Below are 26528 nucleotides of genomic sequence, written 5' to 3' on the forward strand. Positions count from 1 at the left end.
CTGATTAACCGTTACGGGCCCGGTCGGATTCAGGGTACTGAACCAGTCGGACATTCACTAAAAACACATTAATCGTCTGGGGGTCCCGTCAGACATTCACCAAAAACGCATTAACCGTCTGGGGGTCCATTCAGACATTCACGAAAAACGCATTAACCGTCTGGGGGTCCATTCAGACATTCACGAAAAACGCATTAACCATCTGGGGGTCTGGTTAGATTCAGAACACTGAACTATCACAGATAACCACCCTCACCCTAGTTGCTGCACTTAATGAGAGCTATCACAGTGCAATCAAGTATGTTTATTACAGCAACAGATGATCAGGTTCTTTTGGATTGCCAGCGATAGTGACTATCTGCAAAAGCAAGCTAGTATGCATGAAATACACAGGTGTTATAGGTGTTATAGGTGTTGTAGGTGTTACGGATGTTACAGGTGTTATAGATGTTACAGGTGCACAGCCTAGAAATAAATATGTTAAAAGGATTAAAGACTCTATAGAGATTGATAAGCAAGTATTCAGATCTCACCCAAAGGCATCCCAATGGGGGGGGAAGAGAGGCTCAGCCCGTCGACTGATCCCAGGAGTCAGGAGGTCTTAAGGATGTTGGATTTCCTCAGGATGGTATCTCCCCTGACAGTGGTATCTTCCCTAACATCCCCTCTCTCTTGGGCCAATTTATATTATTTTCTATCTTTTAGGTGGAGCTTGAGTGGCTCTAGTCAAGCATATCTTAGTTATGATTGGTGTAAAGTTTTCCCGTCTCTGTTTAAAGTAATAGGCTCCGAGAAATTCAGAGCGCATGCTCAGTGAGGGGTGGTCGCACCTTGGAGGCGGGTAGCTTTTGGGATGGAGGTGTGTTTTGGTATTATAATGATATTATAATGAGCAAAAAGAACACTAGGGTACAGCATTTGTCAAAACATGACAGGTCTTTGGCTTAGGGTGGCAAAAAGTGCAGCTTTGTGCACAAGAACAATTGAGGTCCCACCTGATTACAGAGCCTAGCCGTGGTGTCTCCACTCCACTCCACGCTCCGTGGTGTTCCTTAGAGCTAGCACACCAAGTTTCCCCAGTGCGATAGCATCTAAGGTTGGGAGCCTAGGGAACGCTCTGGTAATGCAGTTATGCCCTACCCTGAAAGCCTCTTCAAAGCTGTACCTTTTCCTTAAAAATGTGAATGTTAGTTTTATTTTCCTAGTTACTTCAGGCATTTACACCACAATGGTGCAGCAGGAGCCCTACAGCAGCAGCATGGCCTAAGGTTGCCTGAGTCTGATGCTCTGCTAACCAAGGGAGCAATGAGTCTCAGCCCCTTCCCCTTTTCCTGTTGCTTTCTATAATACACGAGCATTGAGAAGTTGCCTGAACAAACAGTGAGGTGCCCAGCCTAAGTACCTGTGTTGGTTAGAGCCTCTGAAGAGCTGGGTTTTACTGCAGTTGAGAATTTGAGGTACCTAAACTCTGCCAAGCCCTAGGATCCCAACAAACATCCTTCACAACACTCACATCACAGGAAATACCCGATATCCCAAAACCATGCCACAAACCCACCCACCAGGTCTTATCTTTGAAGTCGAAGTGGTATGTTCCTGGGTTTGGCTGTGAGACGCCATCAGTATCTATTACATCACTATAATACCAAGCCAGATGCATTCTGTACCATGCATGCCTGCAATGTGCCTGTTGTGAAGTACTTCAAACACCCACTGGGGATTTTATGTGGAATGGGTGTTCTCTTTGTTCTTTTAGAAATAGTGTTTATCTGAAGAAAACATATGCATATTACTCAGTCCTTCACGCAACAAGACTGGCGCTGTAAGTCTCTCAGATTCCCTGTGTTCACAGGGAGTGCTATTCCTCATTTACCAGGATTTTGTGGGATGGACTGAAGGGAAACTTCCTTAAATGGCTTAAAAAGAGGAATCAAGGTCCTATATGTTACGGGCTAAATCCACTTCAACTAACTGAACCAGACTCTTACATACAATTCAAAATTCACAGGTATATTTCTTGGGTTTTGAGGACAGCTTGATAAGCATTTACAAGAATAGTTTATCTGGCATATAGAAACTTTATTCTAGCTGTGGAATAAGAATTCTACAAAGAGGTGTTAGAGATCTGGAGGGCCGTAAAGTGGTGTAAGTTTTAGTAGCTATGGTGAAACCAGAACTTGCTCAATTGAAAACACGTATGACATTCCAACTGTGAAACCAATTCTGCATGAGCTGCGCTTGATCTTTGCCTCAGTGAGATGTTCTTCACATGCGATCTGCTTAGCACATCACCTTGGAGCTGTGACAGTACTTCCCAGCCAGTGCTTGCAACATCATCAGCTGAAAGAATTTCACAGGGAGCGCTCTGGATCCTGTCTCCCCTGTCCATAAGGCAGTCGCCTCTAACACTGACACTCGATTGACTCGTGGGAAGAGAATATGAGCAGCTGTGAAGACTCCATTCCCCTGAAAGGTGAGATGGGAAAACCTGAAATTGCCCCCGCCACACACCAATTTCCCCCACTACGGGAAGCACAGCTACCTCCACTTGATCATTTGATGTCAATTTGGAAATATCACTAGTCAGTGCCATTCATAAGACTCTCACCTACTAACACTTGTCGGGAACTACTCAAACAGGGCAGGACACCATGATTTCCACAGGAGGACTGGAAGGCAAATTCATCCCCATGAGTCCATCCATCAGTCCATCCATTCCTAAAGGTTTCAGGTGGAGTATGTGTGAGTTTCTAGGATTTCTATTGCAAGAGAGGAATAAACTTCTGGCATTACTGAATGGCCTATCCCATGGCATACTAAATGGGTCCAAGTGCCCTCCGAGGGCAAGTATCTAGGCAGCTTATGTTAATGAGGGTTTGGAAGTAGAGGGTGAGATGACTTCTAATTTTTTTGGAGTTTTGTTTTTTCTTTAACCAGGACTGCACAGCTGAGCACTTGGAGGGCACGCCACGCCCAAAAGTGGGATACAAAACTCACCTGATCATACACGTGGTTTAATGATACAAGCTTTGTCATGGCAGTCTTAAGGTTTTTAGCTGTAAATGTAACTAAACTTCACCTCTCAGATACTCCAACGTAACAACAGGACTCCTAGATCACCCTCCCCAGGTAAAACATTAAATATCAATTGTATGGTTTCTTTTTTTTTTCTGGAAGATATACAATACAGTTCTAAACCTTTGGAGCTCAAAGGCAAGAATAATTACAGACGTTCATGGTGTGCATGATGAAAAAAGCCAGCCTAGATTATCATAATCATCTCCTTTGGCTATAAAATGTATCAATCTGACAGAAATGAAATAGTCCTTATAAAGTCAAAACGTTCTCCAAAATGTTCTGCCTGTAGGCTATAATACCTTTAGTTTTTATTCTCGACAAATACATTCATAAACGTATGATTAAAAAAAATCTGCCCTCATTTTGAGCTATAAAGCCTTGCAAGTGAACAAAAATCAATCCTTGAATTCACAGGGTGATTACCTTAATGTGGATAAAGCAAACAAATCATTTCAAGTAAAGCAGTTTTAATGATATTTTTTTCAGGCTTCTTGTATTACACAGAATGCTGTCCTGTCTTTGATACATATGTATACTTATGTGTACTTGTTGGCACCAGTTTAAAGAGGAGTAAGTCAGGAATAAGATTACTACAGCATGCCATCTCTTTAGGTACTTCACTGAGGGAGGCTCTAGTGGCAGTTTTTTCCAGTTATAGCACTGGTGCTTAGTCCGTTTGGGCTGTAATTCTGCATATTGCCATTACAGTTTTGAAATACAGTACAGATTACAAGAGATTGTACTTACAGTCTGACAAAAGCCACTGAAATTGAATTGAAAATGCTGTAAGTTTCATCCACGGGATAAAATAAAGGAGTTAGTGAATTGCTTTTCCCAGTATGCATTCAAATCAAATCATTTTAAACACAGTCCATTTATTGTGTGGGTTGGTTGGTTGTCTTTTAGTATTGCATACTTTACTATGGCTACCAGCTGATGTGTGCCTGTGCTAGTTGGAACTAGCTGGATACTGATATAGGTGAGGACAGATGGAGGAAACATACTAAAAATTACATACTAGACATTTGTCTGATATGAACCTATTGTGTCATTTAATCAATTTCAAAAAGAACCCAAAGCAACTTACTATCTTCAGGGAACCAGAATTATGCGCAAACAAAATTACTTGGTCTGAATGCAGTGAGAGATAGATCATCTATCAGTGTGTTTTAATGAATATCTATATACAGTGCAGATGTATAAATCAGAGCCAAACTTCAGCGTCATGCTCTTCACTTCATCTTACTTGCCATCAGTTCCTATTCCACTTTTAAGGTCAGTAAAAGACTGGAAAAGACACAAGAAAAGGTTGAGTATTGAAAAGTATTTCTTAAATCATTAGTTGTTCGTCATTTTAATGGTGTTAGACTTTAGCAAATTTATGAGGCATAAACTAGTTAGCTTTACAGTGTCCAAATATTGTTAGTCTTAGAAGACCTCTTATTTGAAGCCTGTATTCTCCACTTGATTTACAAACTGCCCCTATATTTTAAGCTGATGATGTAACTGCCTTATTTGCAGTGTCTTGGTCAGGATACAAATACAGTGGGCTCTGCGACGAATTTGCTCTTGGAGGTGGTTGTATACTAGCCAGTCTTTCAGAATTTCCTGGAGACTTCTCCTTCCACCTTGGACTTGCCTGCTCCTGAGACACTTCCCACACAGAGGGACATGGGGAGGTAAAATTCATGGTGGATTGTGAGAGGTAGTTCTCCTGAAGACCTTCTTGGAGGCACCTGTTTGAAAGCACTTCTTTTTCTTTGGAGTTTCGCCACTTCATCCTTCGATTCTGAAACCAAATTTTCACCTGTTGGCAAGTTAATGAGAGTTTATTAGCATTCATTTCATTAAGTAACATTGCCCTTATAAGTTTTTTTCCTTCCATCCCCTTAGTTTCACATTACCTCTCTATTTAATGTTATAGCATATCCAGTCAAGCTGACTGATTGACATTAACTGAGGATTTTCCCCATTCCTATTTATTACAGCTTGGCCAAATACTCTCTGTGAATTTCCCCACCTCAAGCAGGGGATTTTTAGCTTGTACTGAATAGATGACAGCTCAGTGCTAGGGACAGGGCAATTTCTTATAGCACCATCTTTCTAGACTGATAAGGATTCTCAGAGTAAATTAGCATTGTCATTAACAACTAAGTGGTAGTATTGGCAATGTGAAACTTCCTTCTCAAAAGAGGCACCAAGAGCTAAGACTGTCCCATTCACAAACATAGCTTGGCCATATAGCTTCAAAATGTGTGTTATATGACACAGAAGTTAGGATTAAAGACATTTTGTCTAACTACAGTTTTCCAGGAGTTACCTAGAATCATGTGCTTTTGAGACAAAATTTCAAAAACTTTGATTCACAAAGCTTGGGCATTCAAAATGCACTCGTGAAATACTGGGAAGAGTTTAGGAAAATACACACCTGGGAGCTGTTACACTAAGAGAAGAAATGGGTGTATGTAGGGGGGGAACCAAGCAGATTATTCAGGTTATATTCTTTCTTAAATATTTGCATGAAGTTTCTTCTAGGATATACAAGGGAGTATACTTCCAAAGGTCTGAGAATCATCACCTTAGCTGGCAAGTATTGGTACTCCAGTACAACCAGTCAGAACCAGAAGAACTAACATTCATGGAACTACTCTTCCTTTTATGAGAAAAAAGACATGGGTATCATCTGGCCTATCATTATCATAAAATTATTTTCCTGTAATGATAGCTGTTATCTAACTTCATTATTTTTTATTCCCCATTGCTCTCTTGAATATCAAGAACATGGAAGAAAAGATCAACAAAAATAGTTGTAATATTAGGAATTTGATTATGTTCTAGGAAATTTTTAGGCAGCTCACTGGTGAGTGCAATTGCACATTTTCATTGAAATGAAATTGTTTATCCTGCAGAGATTGCAGCTTCATTCATGCTCTGCTTCTTTTTTGTTTATAGTTGGCGTGCTTGAGATGGAGTCGGTCATTCAGGTTGCAAGGAACCACAAGATTTAACCTACAATGCAAAGTAAAGCCAACTGCAAAGTTAGATTAAATTGTTCAGGGCCTTGTCAAGTTCTGAAGACCTCCAAGATAAAAATGATGAGAGCCATCATCATTCCCAGGCTTTTCTGCTCACCAGACAGCTTCTGCCATATGTATCTTAGGCACTTTCACTACTGCTGGATGCAAAGAAATAAAATTGTACTGTCACTCTCACTCTCTTTCAGGTGTACTCTGGAGACCTGTGTCTACTTTATCGTCTTCAGAATCCCACCCCTGCCAGTGGCTACAATGCTGATTTTCTGCTCTAAAACCCTCACAAACATCATTCTCCAGTTTCTTTCAGGTTTTGCGCTCTTCAAGCCAGGCACTTTTTTTTTTAATTTTTTTTAAATGTTCAGGTAAACTCTGAAGTCCTACAGTAGGATATACAGAGTCATGTGTGGAAGCAAAACAAAACATGAAATGTGAATTAGTAAGCTAAAAGGCTTACTATTTCACATTATTAGAAATGTGAATTGGAGCCTTTTGTAAGTCCACTATGCAGAGTTTTTCTTCTAGAGTTTCTCTGAACTCTGAAGAGTTCTTTCCTTTTGCAGCTAAGTTTGTTCTGCAGGGCAGTTTCTCCTGTCTCTCGGGACAGAATGGTTTCTGAGCAAGTGCTGTTGATTGCATTGTTACTAGCTGTATATCTGTGGGTGTAAAGAGTGCTCAGAGGAATACGGGAAGGCTCCATGCTGTATTTTTGTTTTTTTTTTTTTATCTGGCAGCAAGATGCAGCACAGTTCCTTACACCAAAGCTGCATCAAACAGCAAAATGGGCATTGGAAATGAAATGCAGCAGTCACATTTCTCTCATTTGTGTGAAAATAGAGCGATCAACTTTTGATTGTACTCCTTCAGGAAATAAACCAGGAACTTGGTCAAGCATTCTTTGGTTAAAAGTGCCATTGATTTACTGAGGTCTTTGCTCAGGGCAGGAGCTCAGGGCTGGCCCTACGCTGTTCAATTTTCCTCCTTCAAAACCATTTTAAAGATTTTTCTTCAAAGCACAAAAAGTTATGGGTGTTCTGTCATTCCTTACCTGAGACTCCTTTAGACCCAGGTTAATGGCCAGTTTCTTCCTGTCTGTTTTACTGATATACTTCTGCTTCTGAAACATTTTCTCCAAAGCTTTCCTCTGGTCTTCAGAAAAGACAGCTCTTCGTAATATACCTCTCCGGGCTTTGGAGTTAGACTCCTGGGTCAGAAGAGGCAGGACACTTTCCTCTCCTAGTGGAAATAGATGTGAATTTCACACAGTATCTAACACAGATTAGAAAAATATTAAGTGCTGTTCATTATAATGCTAGCAGACTACTGTGCCACTTTTGATTTGTTGGTGTTATAAGCGTGTCGTAATGCTTCAGTCGTGTTCATTAAGGGTGAAATTCTCACTTGGATCTAGAGGTGTTGTCAGTGGTCAAAAGTCTCCTTTTGACATGGTAAAAAGTAAATCAGATGAGTTCATACAGGAATATTAACACAGGGCCCATGCTACTGTAAAATCCAAGTACAGTCGGAGAAACTTCTCCGCTTTCCTTTGCACATTATCATTACTGAGTAACCTGCAGTAAGTTTTCCTAGAAGTTTATTTTCTCCTTATGTGAGATGCAGAACCAGATAAAAAGCGGTCTGTATCACTGACTCAAAGAAACTAAATAGGCTTTCTTAAGTTTTGTTTACCAATGAAAGGCTTTCAGAGTGAAGTATTTCTCAGAAAATCTACGGCCATTCACTTGCTTTTCTAGAAATGACAGCAATTTCTTTACTACAGATCCGGGGGGTACTTGGACTTATTCCTGTCAGTCTGGTTGCTAATCCTTTGACATCCCATAGGATAAATCTTCATGCCCAGTAAAGCCCAAAGCCCTTGTGCTTTGCCATACTCCCTCTCCTATAGAAGGATGTGGAGTAATGGGAGAGGTCCTGGTGAGGCTCGGTATGCCTCCAGCAGTCCCAGCTTCCCCAAATGCCCCCAAACCCAGGGAGCAGTACCAGAGGCTAGCTGAACAGGGCCAAGCATCAGACGTGATAATTGCACGGGACACTTACAAGCAGTCCAGGAAAGAGTTGCCCTTTGATTCAGAAACCCATGCTGTGACTGTAAAGCCAAGGACACCTATGATCTTTCTGTGAGAGGGCAGACACAAAGGTGGCTTTGGTTTATATTATGTGCAATTTGGACTCTAAAGGTACAAGCTGTCCTGTTGATGACACCTCCCCACATACACACCAAGATTGCTGTCCCAGTTTAAGGTTACAGCAGCTGCAAAGGGATGTTGCAGCTCAATTTCTGACAAGCATTTCCATGTCAAAAGCCAATTGCAAAATTATCATCTAAAGCATATTTTCTAAAACATTGTACCCTTCTTTCATGAAAAAAAGTCTATTTTAGTCAACTGTATAGGCAGTGGGGCAGAATTGAATACATTTGTTCAATAAATATAGTGCTCTTGAAAATACTGATCAAATCCAGATGCAGCTTTCACAAGCTGTTCCTTGGGGCTAAACCACCTTTCAACTTGGGTTTATTATACATAAATACACATGGGCATGTGTATCTTTAAACACTCTCGGAGAAACAAACACATGTACACCGAGGGTATTGTACAACTGTGTATGGATGACAGTGAGGAATTAGAGTGTCTATGTTTGTCTTGTAAAGTTGACTAGGTACTTTTGTGGTGTGTGTTTGACTGGTTTGATATTACGTTACACACATTACCCCTGTATCTTGCCTCCCACTGTGACCAGCAGAGGAAGAATATTAGAAGCTAAGCAAATATACAATGCTCTTTCCCCAAAATACATTGCCACTGTCAAGCACTACTGTTTAGGCACCACTGCATTTAATATTTTCTACTAGACATGCCTCGCTTGAATTTTTCTACATCTTAAAACCCCATCTTTATATTTGTCCCCTATTTTGAGCCGTGTCAAAAAAGTAATTATTTTGATTTAAAATGTTACTGTATAAAAAATGGATACAAATGTATTTCAATTTTCAAAATGATATTTGGGACCTGATACAAAAATCATACCCTACTGGTTACTGTCCTGATATTTATCACCCAGTGACACAGTCAGACTCCCTGCAAACCAAAATAAACTATCTGCAGCACAAACGTCAAAATGTCACAGTGGAGGTTTCTGTAAAGGGCGAGCTAGGTTCGTATTTCCCCAAGGAGTGCATAGCCCTGCATGCCCCCCCCCCAAGACCTCATCCTGCTCACAAAGCTGGGGGCAAACACAAGCCCTTCTTCCTCAGTCGTGATTTCTGTCCTTCTTGCTGGAGTTTGCAGAATTCAGGTACCTTTTTTCAGAGAGCCTCCCAGTAGTTTCTGATGAATCATCAGCAATTCTCGAGTCTACTGGGAGGTACAGTCTGGTGGTGGAGGAGCTGCTACTTTCTCTCATCCTTACCACAGGATGAGAGATACCAGTGAGGGAAGAAGCTTAACAGGGCTGGTCCGTGACTCCCAGGCGGAGTTCCACAATGGAGTTGTCAGCCAGGGACCCAGGATGCCAGATTATGTGACCCCTTAAAATTTGTCTTGCCTGGCTGGTTGTTAACAGTCAATCAGCAAAGAAACAACCTCCTGCCAGAGCACTGAGGCGCCAATTAATTCCTACAGAGGCAGTATGTAGGGTACAGCTTAACACCTGCATTAGGCTAATGTAATAGTGAGGAGTGATTTAGCAGATTCCATGAAGACTAAGGCACAGTATGCGACTGATTTTAAAAGCCCAACTGAGCAAAATTAAATCATGAGCACAACACTCATAAGCAGCAATAAACAACCACTGGGTCATCATTGGGTCAAAAATGATGATCCCCACTCGTGTTTGGGATAATGAATACTCATCTTCAATTGTCTAGCCTAGATGATTTTGTAAGAATGCCCCATGTTACAAAATGCATTCTGACTCTGCTCTCAAAAATTACAGTTCAGTTGGTGGGTTAAAAGATTTTTAGTATGTGGGGATAGGCAGTTGTTCACTCACTGCAATAATTCTCTAGAACGAAGCAAGTCAGTTTGCAACCTGTTGCACTGAACATGCATCAAAAGGTTTAGTGCTCTTTTGACATAAATGCAAATCTGTTACCAACTATTTCCTATGTTGCTGGTTTGATTTTTGTTTTTGTTTTGTGTGTGTGTGTTTTAAGTCTCTCCTTTGTGTCCTAATATATAGTGATAAATGTCCCCTTAATCTGTGGAACAATCTTCATTTGCCTTCATGGCAGAGACCACCTTGAAGGAGCAAGTAAAAGCTTTAGTCATGGTTTCCATTTTTTCATTTGAACTCAATACATTCTAGTTAAATGGACAATTAATAGGTCACTTCCAAAATAGTAGTGTATCACTCCTGGTTAATAAACAATCCCCACAGTTGATAATGGGCCTATGTATTCAGCAAGTCCCTGTATACACTCAGCTCATCCACTAAATCCCTTTTCAGGTAGACAGGGTTATATGGGAAGATGAGCTAGAATGAGTCTATAAAAGTCAGTTTCATTCACTGCTTTATTTTTCAGTCAAGTGCTTTAAATGGTGTCCAGAAAATCTCTTGGAATGTGAGACAGGAGAAAAGACTGGCACATAGAGTATTGCTTTATGGCCATACAAAAGGGCAACTGACCCTTGCCCAGGCCTTTTCAATGTGAAATGGTTCCTAAAGTTCATCTGCACAGTGAAAAATTGTGGTGAGGTCGCGTGTGGATGAGTAAAGTGAAAGTGGTGATTGGTCATGGTGCTGTCAGCCATTGTGGGAGAGCCGGGGCCATGTAAAACGCTCTGTGGGAAAGTGTCAGCCCCCTAAAGAGCTGCTCAGAAACTTGCAGCTCATTAAACTGCCAGCATTTGCTGCCTCACTTGTCAAGAATCATTCAACTTAGCAACTGCCCTTCTGAAACGTTCATAAAACACATGCACATAGCCAGGAAGGGTTTGAATGCAACTGTGATAAAAAAGTATATGCTAGAGCACGCATGAACTCTAATTTCCATTTGGATTTGACAAAGGATTTGTGCTTTTTCTCCATTTTGAAGGCTGAGGAAATGCCTCTTCTGTTTGTGCTCCTGAGCATAAACATGTAAAACCAGAATATATATTCTTACACCATGGCATGCAAACTTCACAGTCAAGGTTAAATTTAGATTTGGATTAAATGGAAAGGCATTCCAGGTCTTAATCCTGGGTGTAAAGTGCATACTGTCCAAAATTCTCTTCAAAATGTGTCTTCACATTTTTGCATTATAATTTTTAAAAGAAAAAAAAATTTAAATGTGCATGCATTTGAATGCTACAACAAGAATGACTGTTTTATATAAATAATGCTAGAGCTTCCCGAATCATAATTTAACCCTAACAGACATCAAAATGCAGCATCCATTTAATGATCTTTCAGCTCTTTTCTTTTCTTATTTGCAAATGTTTATTGACACAGATTTTAAAAAGAGTTACTGATTTTTAAAGAATCTTTTCTACCAAACTGAAAACAAGGAGATTTCCTAGGTTAGCGCTGTCTGGGGGTCTCAATGCCATTAGAAATCTCTCACAATTGCTCAGTGTACTTAAGTTTGATAAATCTTTGGAAACCTTCTGAATAGGATTGCTGTGATTTTACTAAGGAATTAGCTGCTGCCATTGCATCACCAATTAGTTTTCCAGAACACATTAAATCCTGCTGCTTTGGTTTACAGAATAACTCAAGCATTACTGATGAAGCATAAAAACTTACTTGGAAAAGCAGTGGGGGATGCAGGGTGCTGACAGGACCCACCGCAGCATGCTGAGTAGAATGGCGGGGCTCGGAGAAAAAAGTGTTTGGAAAGAGCTGCAGAGAAAGCATAGATCTAATTGATTATCCATTGAGCTTAGGTGATATTCATAACAACAGTCCTCCAAAAAGTCAGTGTGTAAAGTCCTGCCCCACAAGCTCTTTTTCCTTTTTTGGATGGTGATATTTTTAAGGCAAACAATGATAAGCCAAGTAATTGCTCTTTAATTTTAACAAGGCTAGTTTATATGTATCATTTAAATATAATATGGAAAACACAATTTATTTATTATAAGAATGAAACTCTGAAGATGTGAGATTTACTTCTGTAATTGCTATAATTATGTGTGTTTTTTTTTCTAAATATTAGGATTGAACATGTTGTTTAAATAATGCATTGTCAAAATAATTAGTATAATATATTTGAGAAAGTTACTTCAAATAACTCTAGTTGGCACAATACCTGAAAAAAAAAAAAAATCTAAAAATGAATCCTGACTGTTCTGCTTGTACTCAAGTGCTGTTATTAGTACTCAAACCAATAATGACTTCCATAACTGAGGAACCTTTATGAATAAAATATTTAAAATGTAATGACATGATCCAGGCACTGACTACAGAACATGATTCTGCTATCCTGATGTTGAATTCAACCTTGCTGGGAAAGTGCTCTAAATTTAAATAAACCACTTGCTGAAGGAGGCGCTGCTTAATACAATAAAATTGCTAAACGACCCCATAAAATTAGGTAATATCTGGTAACATTTCTAAAGATTTTTTGAACCAATAAATCAGAAGTCTCTCTATGTTAAAAAAAAAGTTATCATAAATCTTTAAAAATTCTTTCTCATCAAATAATTCCTTACATTTTTTTCTATAAGGCTCATGGTTTTTTTCATTAATCTTAATTATTTTTTAATTTCTCTCATTATTAGTCAACTATGAAATGTGGATTTTTTTTCTCTTGAAAATAGATACATCATGCTTGCTAGAATTGTATGCGATCGGCATCTATGTCACTTCCCTGTCTTGGTTTAGGCTGAAAATAAACAGCTCTACACTCTGCACTGCAGTTTGTCTAAGTCTCCATAATTAATCAGATTAATTACAACAAATCAATAATTGGGAAGAAAGATAAATAAATGTATATAAGCAGAGTTATTTTTCAAATTTTTTTTCCAACTGAAATGAAAAAGAAAGATGACACAAAATTAGGTTCCTGAATACATACTAAGGCATCTTAGTAAGTTTCCTGATGTTCAGATCTGCTGCCTTCCAAAGCAATAAGATATTGCTGTAGAAGCCTAAATCTGAATATTTTGAAAATATTCACCTCTTTTTATCTGAATTCATACACAATAGGTGAAAGTTTCTTTAAATTTACAGGTGTTTTATTACTGCAGCTTATCACCAACACTTTGCTGATTGTAATGAAATATAAATATACTCCAAGAGGAACTAATTGCCTATATTTGAGTGCATGCTTGCAAAACGTTAACGAAAAGGAATGATTTATGCCAGACATTAGTATTCTAAAGCTTCTCTTTCACACAAGACCAGCAAATACGGCACTGTGTCCTAAGGAGCATTAAGGAGTCAAGAAAATGCAGCTAAATTTTATCTGTCTTATGTATCCATGAGGCTTCAATGCAGCTGGAGCAGTACAGAAGTTGGAAAGGGTTTGACTGTAACTGAAGAAGCACAGAGATGGAGAAGGAAAAGACCTACCAGACAATCTCCACCATCCTCCTGAACACGAGAGCTTGTTCTTCAAAACACTTTTTATCTGCTGCTAATGTTTTATCTACTACACTTGGGAAACTCCCAAAGGAGGCTTTTCCTCCCTTTCTTGGCAGCCACATCCTTTGTGCCATTATCAAGCTTCCCTTACAGTAAGGTAGAATTCTTTCTGAAATTTCACTTCTAAAAATAAAACTTACCATACAAAAAGTACCACACTCAATTTCTTTGCTTCCCTTACACACGTATCAAATATTCCTTGACTGCTGTAATGTCCTATTCCCCTTAATCATAGCTTGAGCATCTTATTCATGGAATATGATTTTTGTCATGTTGGCCTGTCCCTGATTTTCCCTCTTATGGTTTCTCAATTCTCTCCCGTTCCATGTTCTTTTTTGATAATATGGTACTCATCGTGATGTGGGATACATCCAGGTGGTTTTCTCCATTCACTAAATTTCTTGACAAATAAGCACAAAGGCCAAGAAATGGATCGGTGTCAAAACTTAAAACGCACATTTTGCTTAAGAAAACCTCAAACTAGCCACACACTTCCATGAATATTGTTGGCAATGATTTAGTGCACTAGCACAGCACAATAACGCAAACAGGAGACATCTCCAAGATCTGCTCAAGTCAATGAAAATCATCCTTCTCGGCCTTTTTGCTTAATTCACTCAACTGTTTTTTTTCTGCCTGCATGGCACATACCCCTCCAAGGGAGAACATTTATTTAAGTAATAAGATGCAGATACCTTATATGAAGGTACCTCTGAACCAAGTGGTTCATGAGACTGTTCCTCAAGATAAGTTTATTCTAGATCCTATGGAATAACCAATAGCATTATGTCTCTCTAAACCATACAACCCATTGTGCATGTCTAGTTTATAAACTTCTTTAATGTGCTCCAACTACACTGATGAGTTAGTGAACTCTAGGTTGGGTCTATCAACCCGTATCTTCAGATCATGTCTACTGAGGCAGCTGCACTCAAAGAAAAGTGTAGGAGTTAGGCAGAGTTGCATCAGTAAAGAAACTGGCACAACACAGGGATACTCGACTCCACCGTGGGAGCCCTGTGTTAATGCTTCACCGTAGCACATAGGGAAAGTATTGTCTATGTTTCCACCTTCGGTCACATATATCATGGCCACTCTACCACTGTTTGTTGTTTGAGCAATCTAAAGCAAGCATTGTTTGCTGTTCACACAAGGCTGAAAATTGGGGATATGTCAGAATATTAGTTCTGAATTTATTGACCAGAATGAAGTGTACAGTAACAAAAAAGTAGCTTTCACTTCAAGCCACATGGACTAAACATGGGCTAAATCCTAGTAATTCATATCCAAGATACCTAATTCTTCTTCTTGGCATTCCCATTTCATAAAAACAGACACTGTAGAGAACTAAGCATTTCACAAGAGTGCGACTTTACAGGTTTAGCTTCACAGATGCATGAAAATGAAACATCAGTGTACGGCATAAATGCCTTTTGGCACTCCAAAAATTGTACTATATGCTTTAAAAGAAAATTTATTGGATCATAAATTAAAAAGGATGAAATACCTAAAATTAAATCAGTAATTTCTTTTTCTATTTTCACACAAGATAAGTTCTTTTGACACTGTTGCTGCATGCAAAATTTTGGTAATAATGCTCATTTACATTCAGCTGTGTGAATTCAAAGCCTTTTCCCAACAGATAATAAAATGATACTAAACATGCAAATGAAACTCGAGATCATCCGGTGCTAAAACTCAGAGATTAGTTCAGACAGTGACATTTTAAAACATACTGCCCACTCTGAAGATATTCTAAATTGAAAAACCTTGCCATCCAAAAGCCGTGCCAGTAATGGGCTTGAAGGTTTTCCTTCTAACTACACAGCATTTTGACAGGAAGGTTCCCAAGTCTAATCCAGTTGAAATGGATATGTAATTTTAAAACAGCATATTATTAAAGACATTGTTTGCTTTTCCTAATCCTACCATTGTGAAATGACTTGGGAAATAGCGTAGGCCAGTAGCCAGGAGGCAAATGACAAATGGTTATTGAGGAAGAGCAAACCTTCAGTAAACTTCAGATATTACCTACACAGGCCTCCTTCACTGCACATGTTGCTTGTTGTAGTGTGTTTTTTATAGCTCACTGATAAAAATGTTGTATAGTCTTGTGACAAGAGCAGAAACACCTCCGAAGAGTTACTCAGAGAGCAGCAGAAAGCCAGCTAACATGCAACAGCAAGCACGGGAATAAAGACAGAGTTCAAGCTGTGTGAACACAGCCCTTACGTTCTCCGGGTATTACTAAGCCCTCACGAACTGCTCTCCCCATTGATGCCCAGGCTCCAGCCCTGGCAGGAAAATAAAAAATATCTCATTTAATCTGAGAAACCTGGATGAAGCGGGTACAAGTCAACTGCAATTTCCCACATACATCCATTCTTGGCAATGACTAAAGCAGGCTCCAGCACAGCTGCAGGAAAGCTGCATGTCTTGAGGAGTTGTCCCTGCATGTCCCTGCAACCAGTCCAGCAGCAGCTGTGCCAGGCTGGTGGTCCAGCTGAGCCACATGGCACCATTTCTGCTCCTGAACCACAAGCCATGGGCCTCAGGGTGAACCACAGCTCAGACTTATGCAGTTACTGTGTTCAGCATGGTGCTTCAGCAGCAGTTGTGCACCCCCAAGCATTTCCCAACTGGTGGGGAGCCCCTGGCCAAGAGAAGGAAGCAATGGCTGCTGCCATCTCCCACCAAAGGCGGTCACCACCACAAGGACGTGGCAAAACTGACTGCGAGAACTTGTGGTACAGCATCCCTCAGAGCTGGCTTTCCTGCACTGCTAACATCACTGTCTATTTGTTTGCATTCATTCTTGTAAAACAGCAGCATGAATGCTCTGGTCCAGCCCAAAGGGCACACCAGAGTGACATACACAGACCAGTTTTAAAACCACAGCAAACTTTCACAGAAATGGTTTTGTAGTTCCAAAAATATATTCTGAAATCCTGTACAAGCAGCCAATGCAAGAAGCAGGCTTGCATTTTTATAATGGGTCTCAATTGGGCTTTCAAAAATTATCAGAGTAGTTACTCCAGAAAAGCTATGTCATCTAAAAGGGCTTCAAATACGCTAACAGCATGATTATCTACATCTACAGCAACGTTGTGGATGTTGGAGCCCGCCGAAGATTAGCTCAGATCACATGAATCATGGTCAGTTTTCAGAGGCACCATCTGCATGTCCTTTTATCAGGGCATGCCTTGCTGCACGTGTATGCTTAGTTTGTTTCTCTGCCTGAGGAAACTTGGGTGCCTCAGGCTGGCGACAATGCATGGTCACACTCTGGTGTACACTTCAGCACTGGGGCAATCCAAAGCAGCATCCAAACCCCACAACACTTGCCAAAGACTACATGGCTCTCCTGTGTCAGCAAGAAAGGCTGCTTCCATCTCCACCACACCTTGTACCTATTGAGAAGGATGGGGACCTGGAAAGCTGTGGGTTTACCAGCTTTGCCTCCTACTCTATCCTTCTCCTTCAAGACACCCATGTGCTAGCATGAACCCAGCACTTTTTGCTTGACAGTTCTTGTAAAAAAAGTCTTTTCTCACTCTCAGTTAAATATTTTAAGGGCATTACTGTCACTTCTCTGTCAAAAAGTTTGGCGTGCTGTCTAAGCTCCTTGTCTCCTGAATAGTCTCCTGAATAGTCAATAAGAAGAGATAATCAGCTCTATATAATGACTCATCACCTTAAAATAGCTGCCTAAGAAGGTAAGTTGTGTCATCCTCTGGAGGTGTCTCTGTATTGACTATGGATTAGACAAGGTATTCAGACAACTAGATTAGACAAGACACCTATTTTTTTAAGCAGCTGAAGTAAGATGGCATTCTCACTATCCTTCATGGGTAACGTCAAAAGAACACAGATTCTCTGCATAGCCATAAAGAGGCAGGAAAAATGATAAATTTCAGCCATAAAGACACTAAAATTATTTTATTTGCTTTAGTTCAGAAACTACTGTTGCAACCCTACTTCCAAATCTTACCATTGGCCAAAATGCACCATTTCTTCCAGCAGTATGCACTGAGTAGCTACAAATTCCTACCTGAACCAGTCTTTACTTGCTGCATTATTGCCAGTTCCAAGCAGCCCAAAGTCTCCAGATTGGCTAGATGTTGATAGAATGAAAAAATAACAAGTGGTGAATTCTGCATTTTTTTTAACACATGAGGCTTTTTAGTCCTTTTACATTTGTACAAGGAAATATCTCTTCAAGTTGAAATCCAAGATATTCATATAGTCACAAGATTCCAGAAGCAGGGACTTTAGCAAAGGCCACCAAATTGTCCAAGATCCACGTGGATGAGATAAACTCGTCAGCAGACATACAAACTACCTCAACAGAATTACGGGCTATATAACTTCAGAAAAAGGCAGCCTCCCACGGGAATTTTTTGTGAGCTTTTCAGCACAAAGCAAAGGCTACTTGTTCTCCAACATGATGACTTACCTCAGTGAAACACAGACTAGGTTACTGAAAATATTTACGTGCCTAACTTTATAAGGATTTGGGTCTACAGATCTGATATTTGAAAGAGCCTCCTATTGCTTTATGTACCTGAACTTGCTTTCACGTTATAAAGATTACATTCTGAATTCTGTTGGGTTATGACTGACACAAAAGTATCACTTAGAAAAATTAGAGTAGGGGTTGGTGTGCACAGCTGAATTAAGCAAGATATTCTGTCGAAGACCTTTGCTGGGCAATGGAGGCTGGGAATTTGCCTTCCAAAATGATGGGAAACTTATGAATGCAAAATAGCATAGCACAATGAAGCCTGAAATCTGCACTCATGCAGAGAACTTGCCTGATGAGATTAATCTTTATCACTTCCATCTGCTTTCTATAAGCATGGAGAATATGCTATGAGATTTCAGAAGACTTCATGCTGCAGCATAAAGTGCATTTTACAGAAAGAAATTTGCTAACTGTAGGCATGATTAATTCCACAGTTTCCCCTCAGTAAATTGCTTTTCTACAGACCTCCACCATTGCTCTTCCTAGTGCTGCTCTGAGATCTTTTGGCCATGCTTAAACCTCACTAAGGACCAAATTCTGGAGCCTCTTCCTTTCTCAGAGGCAGCACACCCTGTGCCACCAGAGGAGATGGTACTGCCCAGTGCTGACACTGCTGGCCTGGAAGCAAGAAAAGATGCTACATTGGGGGAAATCAGTTTATGATTTCTGATACAGAAACTTCTCTGTCTCCGATCTCCAATCCTGTTGGAGACTTGATTGTTAAAACAATGAAGGAATCTCAATGCTCCTGGCAGTTAGGACATAAAAGAACATGCCAAATAGATCTCTCCACCCCACGGGAACCCCAACAAAAAAGAAATCTTGAGACCTGTTAGTCAACAACTTGTTGACTAAGTGAATATGCAAAGTTCCAGCAGCTAGTGCAAACTTCGAAGGAGCAGAGTTCTGCCTTTACTTTTAGTGAAAGTTACAGCATTATGTGCTGCTCAAGGACACAGTCTGACAGCCGGCTGGCTTTACATCAGTAATTAATAAGCATTTTTTCACTGGGGACATCCAACATAAAGGAAAAAATCACTTAATTTCAGTAATTTAATTATCTCCTGGTTGTCACAAGAGATTCTACTAAAAGCTGGAAGTAAAGTATGTTGGTTAATACAAGCATTGCAGGAAACAATTACTGTCATCACACCGAGGGAGAAAATTGACACTGGTCTAAAGAGTCAGCCAGCAGAGGAAGACTTGGTTTCACTTCCCTGCAATGCTCTCAGTTTTCTGTTTTACCTTCGGCAAGCTGTTTCCTTTTGCTCCAGCTCCTCCTCTAAGCAGCAGAGGTCTCTCCTATCTCACCAGCATGTTGCGATGCTAAATGCATTAAAATATAAAGTACTCAGAAGTTAGAGAAACAGAAGCCATATCCGTATCGTAGAATGGATCTTTATTACTATACCTCCAGTTTATGTTTATATTTGCTCCAATTCCTTTCTTTTGTGTTATATGTAACGTACCATATTCTATTCTGTATTCTGATGCTTTAGGAAAAAAATCCTGTAAGATGAATTTTTCAGCAAGTTTTGCAATGGAAGTATCTCACTGCTATGTTTGTTTTATTTGTTTCATTGTGCTTTTCAGTTTCTTTTCTCTGTTAATCTATCAAAACACCAACATTAAAGCAAAAAGATGGATTCTTGCCATGTATGTACTAGTAAGAATATTCGAGATGTAAAGCAATTACTGTTATTTTCCCTCCAGGGCAAATTACTTGAGAAGAGCAGAGATTTTCAGAAAATAATTTCAGGTAGCAAGGTAACTGGGTACTTCCCACTGAGGTCACTGTGACCTGGTGCCAACCAGTACTTGGGGAAACTGAGTCATGAGGGAAGATGTGGAATGGACCTCTTTGAAGTCTGTGCTACGGCAGGCCGCATCTCATCATCCTCCAGGTAATTTTCCAATGTCAGAAAATGCTGGAGAAAACTGTCAAGTCTTTTAATTTATTCAGATGGTGATGACAGCATTGGAGTACAAGGAGAAGTACAAATCCGAGATCAGCAAGCAGAAATTGAGGACCTCTTCCCTACCTAGAATCCATTAGTTTGCTCAGAAGCTTTATTTTAGGTGTCCCTCACCCTTTCACTGTCAGAGTAAGTACAAACTGCATAGCTGTAACACATTTCACTGGGAAGTGTTGCTTTACAACGGTGCAATTTTTAAGTGTTTCTAACCAGGAAGAACACGCTCCAGGTGTCCGGAGCTTAAAAAGCAGAACCAGATTCTGGTTTGGCTTATATAGTCATGGCTGCAAGTCCGCAGTGCAGAAGGCAGAAGCACAAAGCAGAGGCACAAGGCAGAAGCTCAAAGCAGAGACACAATTTCACCTCTATGTTATCAAGGAAAAAGATCCTGAAAGGGAAGAAGCAGGCCCACAGCACATGGGTTAGGAGAAATTCAGTTCAGCTGGATAGAAACAGAGTGCTTAACACATCTGTTAAAGCTGGTGGGCCCAGTTCAGCCTTCCATCACCAACACTGGGGCTTCAGAGCAAGGTGGAAGAAAGCCTGCAGGAATTTGAACATGGCATAAGCCAACACACCATTGCAGAAGACACGCGAGTTTTACATCTAGCAACGCTTCCTTCTGCTTTTGATTTCTAAATTCTGGATGTTTGTTCATGTGGCTGTACTCTTAAGTCAAAATAATCAAAATTTTAAAAACCTGTAATTTGATTACATTTCACCTGTAAATATCATTAGAATGCTGGAAAGTGATTTCAATATTGGCAGAGAGCATAAAAATATTTCAAGATTTCTTTCACTCATTAGAAGATGTATTTTATGGTGGAATACTTTGTGTGTATTTGTTCAGTTTTTCCTTTAGGATATTTTTGGAGGAGTACTCCAAATACATAACCAGATAAACACTTGGATGATAAAACTAAAACAGTTTAAACCTATAAATAATACATATGAAAAATTGCTGATAAAACTCTGGGGCTAAAGAGTTACAAAGGGAAAGGCTGGCATGACCAGACATCACGGATCAAGTCCCACCCCAGCCTGCCTCTGCTTCAGACATGGGCTAGAGTTTTCCAGCTGACAGAAAAAATGCCAATTTTTCATTCTTTATCATTTTTACAGAGTGTTGAAAGGCATTTGAAAATGGAGTGCTTTGTTCATGTCTTTCCTTGATAGGTGCTGTGGATACATGTTGTTTTTGGAACTGTGAAACGGCTCCGTTTATTCAGTTCGGTCCCTGTTGTGATTTCATATGCTTTGCTTTCTGAAGACTTTTGTGGCCTCACCAGAATTTTGGAATACATGAGCAATACAGATTACTTATCCTGCTAGTTGTGATGCTTTTCCGTTTTCTTTTCTGCAGGTATTTTTTTTTTCCTTTTAAAAACTTTGTATTATGCACAGCTAGTTTGCTGGAGCATTTTTAGTCCCTACACAATATGTAAAGACTTACTAGTTCAGAAAGATTAAAAACAAATTTACTTTACTATGTTCCAAAGTCTTACTAAAGACTCAGACCATGATTTTCCAAAAAATCACATAGTTTAGGGAGTCTAAACAGGGATGCATTTATTCCTCTGAAAAACCTACAAATATCAGTGCATATTCACAAAAATCCATCAATTTGAAAACTTTGCCTGGTACAAATTCCTTACTTAAAACACCTAATCTGACAAAGTCATTTGCCCTATCATAGCATAATCAGGAACTGCAGCCTGACCATGCCTTACTCAGAAATGCCAGCATCCAGCATGTGAACAGTTCCCCTAGAGTATGCCTACGCTAAAGAGACTCCTTAGAAAGCATGAAATCTGGCTCAGCAGAATAGTTCTGATCTAACTTGTAAGAGTCCAGAATCCTAAGAGCACTCATCACTTTAAGACACATAAGTCAGATCAGCATCTATATATTCCTGCTATATATACACCTTTGTTGTGCGTCTTCTGCATTAACAGGAGACTTTTTCTGAGTGCATAATGCATGACGAAACCTAGGATTTCTCACTGCCCAAATGTTAGGGCCTGGTGCTTGAGCCCAGAGTCTCCTCTGAACTCCCTGGGAGTTGTGGGATCACAAGAAATGTAGGATCAGACCCCACCCAGATCGCTAGGAAGACCTGACCTTGATAAATTCATGGGTACCACTATAGGCTGATGAAAGAAAAGTAATTCTGAAAGCAAACGCTTGAAAAACTCAGTCACTCCTGTTATACTCAGTCACTCCTGTTATACTTGGAAAAAGTTTACCTGTAGTGATGAGTGCTGGGAAATCTGCTGTATCCCTTTTTATGTGTGCTTTGTGCATAGAAAAGCAGCATTTTCTCTAGAACTTAAAAAAAAAAAAAAAAAAAGATATATGCACCTAATTCCAGAAAGATTACATTTATCCTGGATCCTGACCTGGTCTACACTTGGCTAATATAATCATGTACTTAAATAACTGAAGTGCTTAAGATACACTTACATCAGTGAGGTCTGGAACATTTAGAAATGTTAACGTACGTTGATTTGAGTCTCTTCTGCCTTACCTTAAAATACATTATGACAAATACCCCAAAAAATGCTTGGGATTTTGAGAACAGTTTGTAGGATTTAATTAAAGTAAAATTACACTTGGAAAAAAAAAATAATAATTGTGGTTCTAAAACGAGCCTTTTGGTTTCACATCTTAAAGCCTTAGCTCAATAACTATGCTTCTGTTTGCCTTATTTTCATTTTAAGAACCTTTAAAACTGAATGATCATACAGGAAAATTCTGAAAACACTACAGAAGGCTGATAAATGATAACAGAAAGGCAAAATACACATGGTGAGTCTACTGCTGAATTTTATGAATTAAAAGTTAATTCAACTTCAGATAGTTCTGTGACTGACAGAAATGCTCATTCCTAAAAATGCTTCAAAACACTGTTTTTATTCAAACTAAATATATGTAGGACGTTAAGAGATAAAACTTGTTTTGTAAAAAATGTTTCGAAGCGACTATCTGGGCTGACAGGAGGCCTGCCCGGTGGCCAAGCCGTGGGCAGAGCGGGCTGACAGAGAATGGGCGAAACCGGCAGGAGTGGCAAATTCTGCATGTGGGTCCGTCACCTAGTAAAAAGCACTCTCTTTCATTTTTACACCGAATCGAATCGCTAATTACAGGTTGTTTATGGAGCTGTAAAGGTATTTTTTTGAGATTTTTTTTTGGTTTCGGGAGGGGGGTTGATTGGTTGGGGTTTGGGGGAGGTTGGTTATTTTCGGGGGGCAGAGTGCATACTGCCCCTTCTGGTTTTGTCAAAACTTATAGAAAATTGCCTGCTTCTCTTGATTTAATTTCCAATTTCCGAGGAAAACCTCGCACCCCCTCCCCTGCTCCCCCCGAGCCGGGGCTGAGGGGCGCGCTGAGGAGCGCTCCGGCTCCGCTGCCCCCGCAGCCTCTCAGACCGCGGGCGGGCTCCCGAATCGCCTCAGCCTCCCAGGCAGCCACCAGCCCTGCAAGAACCGCGCTGAGCAGCGATTAACAGCGCTCCTCAGCAGCCCAGCGCCCTGCCTCGCTTACTACGCCCGCAGGTGCGCGGGCCCGCCAAGTTTAAAGCCGCCGTCGGTGGAGGCAGCCCCGTAGCGAGGCGAGAGCCGCCGCCGGGCTCCGGGCAGCGCTCCCCGCTCCCCCCCCCCGAGAGGTTTTCAGCCGCGGAGCCGCCCCCGGGGCTCTCCCCGCAGCTCCCCGGAGCCCCGCGGGCAGGGGCCGGCGCTCACCTGTGGCCGCCGGCGGGAAGACGCCGCCTCTGTCCGCCGCCGGAGCCCGCGCTGGCAGGCGGCCGCTGTCTGCTGCCGAGGGGTTAAGCACTTGAAAAGCCCACCGTGTCGGGAAGGGACCCCCCGAGGGGCTGATTTGTTCCGCCGCGGGGCACAGCTTGAGGGGGACGGGGCTGGCGGGGAGGGGACGGAGCTGGGCAGGGCTCTGCGGCGCCCCGGCCCGCAGCAAGTTCTCGATGAGGAAACTTTTGCCCAGGTTGCCGAAGCCCGGCGCCGCCGGCAGGTTGAGGAGAGCCGAGGAGCCCACCAGGTCCCAGTACAGGGCGCTGGGCAGCATAGCGAGGGCTGCCCGCCCCAGCCCAGCCCAGCCCGGCCGCCGCGGCCCCTCACCGGGCCGGGACGGGGCTGCGGGCTGTGGGGGCCGGGAGGGCTGAGGGGAGCGGAGCGCCGGCTGGAGGCACGCCGCGCCTCTCCGCCGGGCTGGAAGGTGTGTCCAAGCGCATTCATTATGTCAGCCGGGCTGGGGAGTGAGTGATGGACGCGGCCAACAATGCCGCCTCGCCCCGCAGCCCCCCGGGGACGGGGGCTGGGCGGGGAGCGGAGCGCTGGCTGCCCCCTGCTACCCTCCCGCCGCCATGTCGGGAGCCCGGGGGCGCCCCTCAGGGTGCCCCGACATGGCGGCGGGCCCGCGCCTCAGGGCCGGGCGGGCTACACCTGCGCTGAGGGGAGGGGAGGGAAGGGGAGCGGGGCCCTGGCCTCCGGCGGGGGAAGGTGGCCGCGGTGCTGACCGGCGAGGTCACGCCGACCTAATGATCTCATGAGGTAATAGGAAGATAGTCATTAGCTCACTCCCTCTGGGCATTTTTACTTGCCTTTCTTTTTTTTAACCCCCCCCCCCCTCCTTTCCCCCTCCCAGCCCCCACTGGATTTTTAACATTTGTCTCAATAAATCTGATTAAGATCAGCGTGGTGCTGTTAATCATGTTTTCGAGAAGATGTGGGGCGATGCTTTCTGTAGGCATAAACATTCCTTGGCAGCGGTGGCTATGTTTCTACTCGTGTATATTCTTTTTATTTATTTTCTTAAAAACCACATAACACGGCAGAAATGCATCATTTTTCCCGTTAAAATACACAGAAAGCTAAAACTGGATGCTCTTCCCAAGCACCTGGAAGTGTCTCCTTGTTCTGCAGAGAAATCCTTTTCTTTCAAGCAGGTGCTGACCAGTCTCAGGAGTATTCCCTGCAAAATCCTCTGGAGCAGGTGTGTCCCTTATTACCGTAGGGATAATCCCCAGCTGTGGCCTTGGACATTGTAACAAGGTAGTTATAGGTACAAACAGCTGGAGAAGTAGAATCATTTGTGTCTTGAGACAGCAGGTTGGAAGGGTGGTTCAACTTCTTTGGTATTAGATAATATCTTGGGAGATGTGAGTTAATCACTCAACCCAAACTTTCCTTTGCATCCTTGGGGAGCAAACTCCTGCCAGAGTTTGGGCACTTTCTCCACTGGCACCACAGTAGTGTGCATCTGTGGTGCACAGGAATCAAAGAAGGTAAGGTTGCTTCACAGTGGGGACTCTCATAGTCCAAACTTCTGTCTTCAGCAGTGGCTGTAAGTGTGAGGAACAATAAGAACAAAATGAACATCGCCAATAGTTTCCCCCTCATGTACTCCCATTCTGTAAATGTTCTCAGCTCAAGGGATTTCCCAATGTATAAGCGCTTGTATTTGCAGATCATCTGAAGGTCTTCATCTTTGTAAACTCAAGATGTTAATGCAAGTATTTTACCTGTCTGCATTTTGTGGCTGGAGTTGTGTCTTGCCATAGAAAAGGACAGAATGTAGCCCAGTGGAGCCAAGAGTGTACCAGAAGCTACTATGTATCATTGTAATATGAAGATGCAGGAATCTATATTTACTGTGTTTCTAAGGGAAAGAAGCAAACTCTCCCAGGAGAGCACCTGCTTTTGAGCATTGCAAGTAGCTGCCTCTCTAATTTACCCCTCATAAATTTATTCACACTTGAGGATTTCTTCTGTCTTTCCTTTCACTGACTAAATTCTCACAGAGTTCCCAAGGGTCTGAGACACTGAAAACCATAATTCAATACTCAGGAAAATGAAGTTAGTCCACCCAGCTGTGCTGCACAAATAAAAGGTATTCACCAAGCCAAAGATGGTTGTTGAAGACAGCCTTGGGGTTTGGTTTCCTCCAAAGCCCTTTCTCATGCCAAAGTGGCTACTATTGTGCTGATGTGTTAATTTCAGCTGTGTAGGTCAGTAAAGTATGATTATCAAGTCGCACGTTTCTGTGAAATATAAGCCCAACATATGTAGCATTTTGGCAACTGCTATGCTTTGTGGAAGGGAGTGACAAATTGCCACACAATGGGTTAACAATTCATGTCAGGTTTTGCCTGTAGTTCCAGGGTTCAACACATCACACACAACCCATTGCAGTGAGTTTAAGAAGTTTCTGTCTCTCCCATCTTCATCTATCAGTGACCTCTCACTTGTATTCTGGCTCTGCAGTCATGGCTGTGAATGGGATCAGGGAACTCACATAGGTTTTAAACAAGACAGTAAG

General features: G+C 41.6%; 1 protein-coding gene and 1 long non-coding RNA gene across 2 annotated transcripts; one reads left to right on the forward strand and one right to left on the reverse strand.

Moving 5' to 3' along the window:
- Positions 1 to 943: 943 nt before the first annotated feature.
- Positions 944 to 6290, forward strand: LOC140001701 (uncharacterized). The gene is made up of 2 exons (XR_011807192.1): positions 944 to 3129; positions 6031 to 6290. It is a non-coding gene; the product is annotated as an uncharacterized lncRNA (long non-coding RNA).
- Positions 3529 to 24619, reverse strand: DBX2 (developing brain homeobox 2). The gene is made up of 4 exons (XM_027456859.3): positions 23939 to 24619; positions 11859 to 11954; positions 7159 to 7346; positions 3529 to 4885 (listed from the first exon to the last, which is right to left on the reverse strand). Exons 1-4 carry the CDS (start codon positions 24273 to 24275, stop codon positions 4568 to 4570), a joined length of 939 nt encoding a protein of 312 aa, XP_027312660.3. The 5' UTR covers positions 24276 to 24619; the 3' UTR covers positions 3529 to 4567.
- Between the last annotated feature and the right edge of the window lie 1909 nt (positions 24620 to 26528).

This window comes from Anas platyrhynchos, chromosome 1 (assembly GCF_047663525.1).
Source record: "Anas platyrhynchos isolate ZD024472 breed Pekin duck chromosome 1, IASCAAS_PekinDuck_T2T, whole genome shotgun sequence".
Lineage (NCBI taxonomy): Eukaryota > Metazoa > Chordata > Aves > Anseriformes > Anatidae > Anas > Anas platyrhynchos.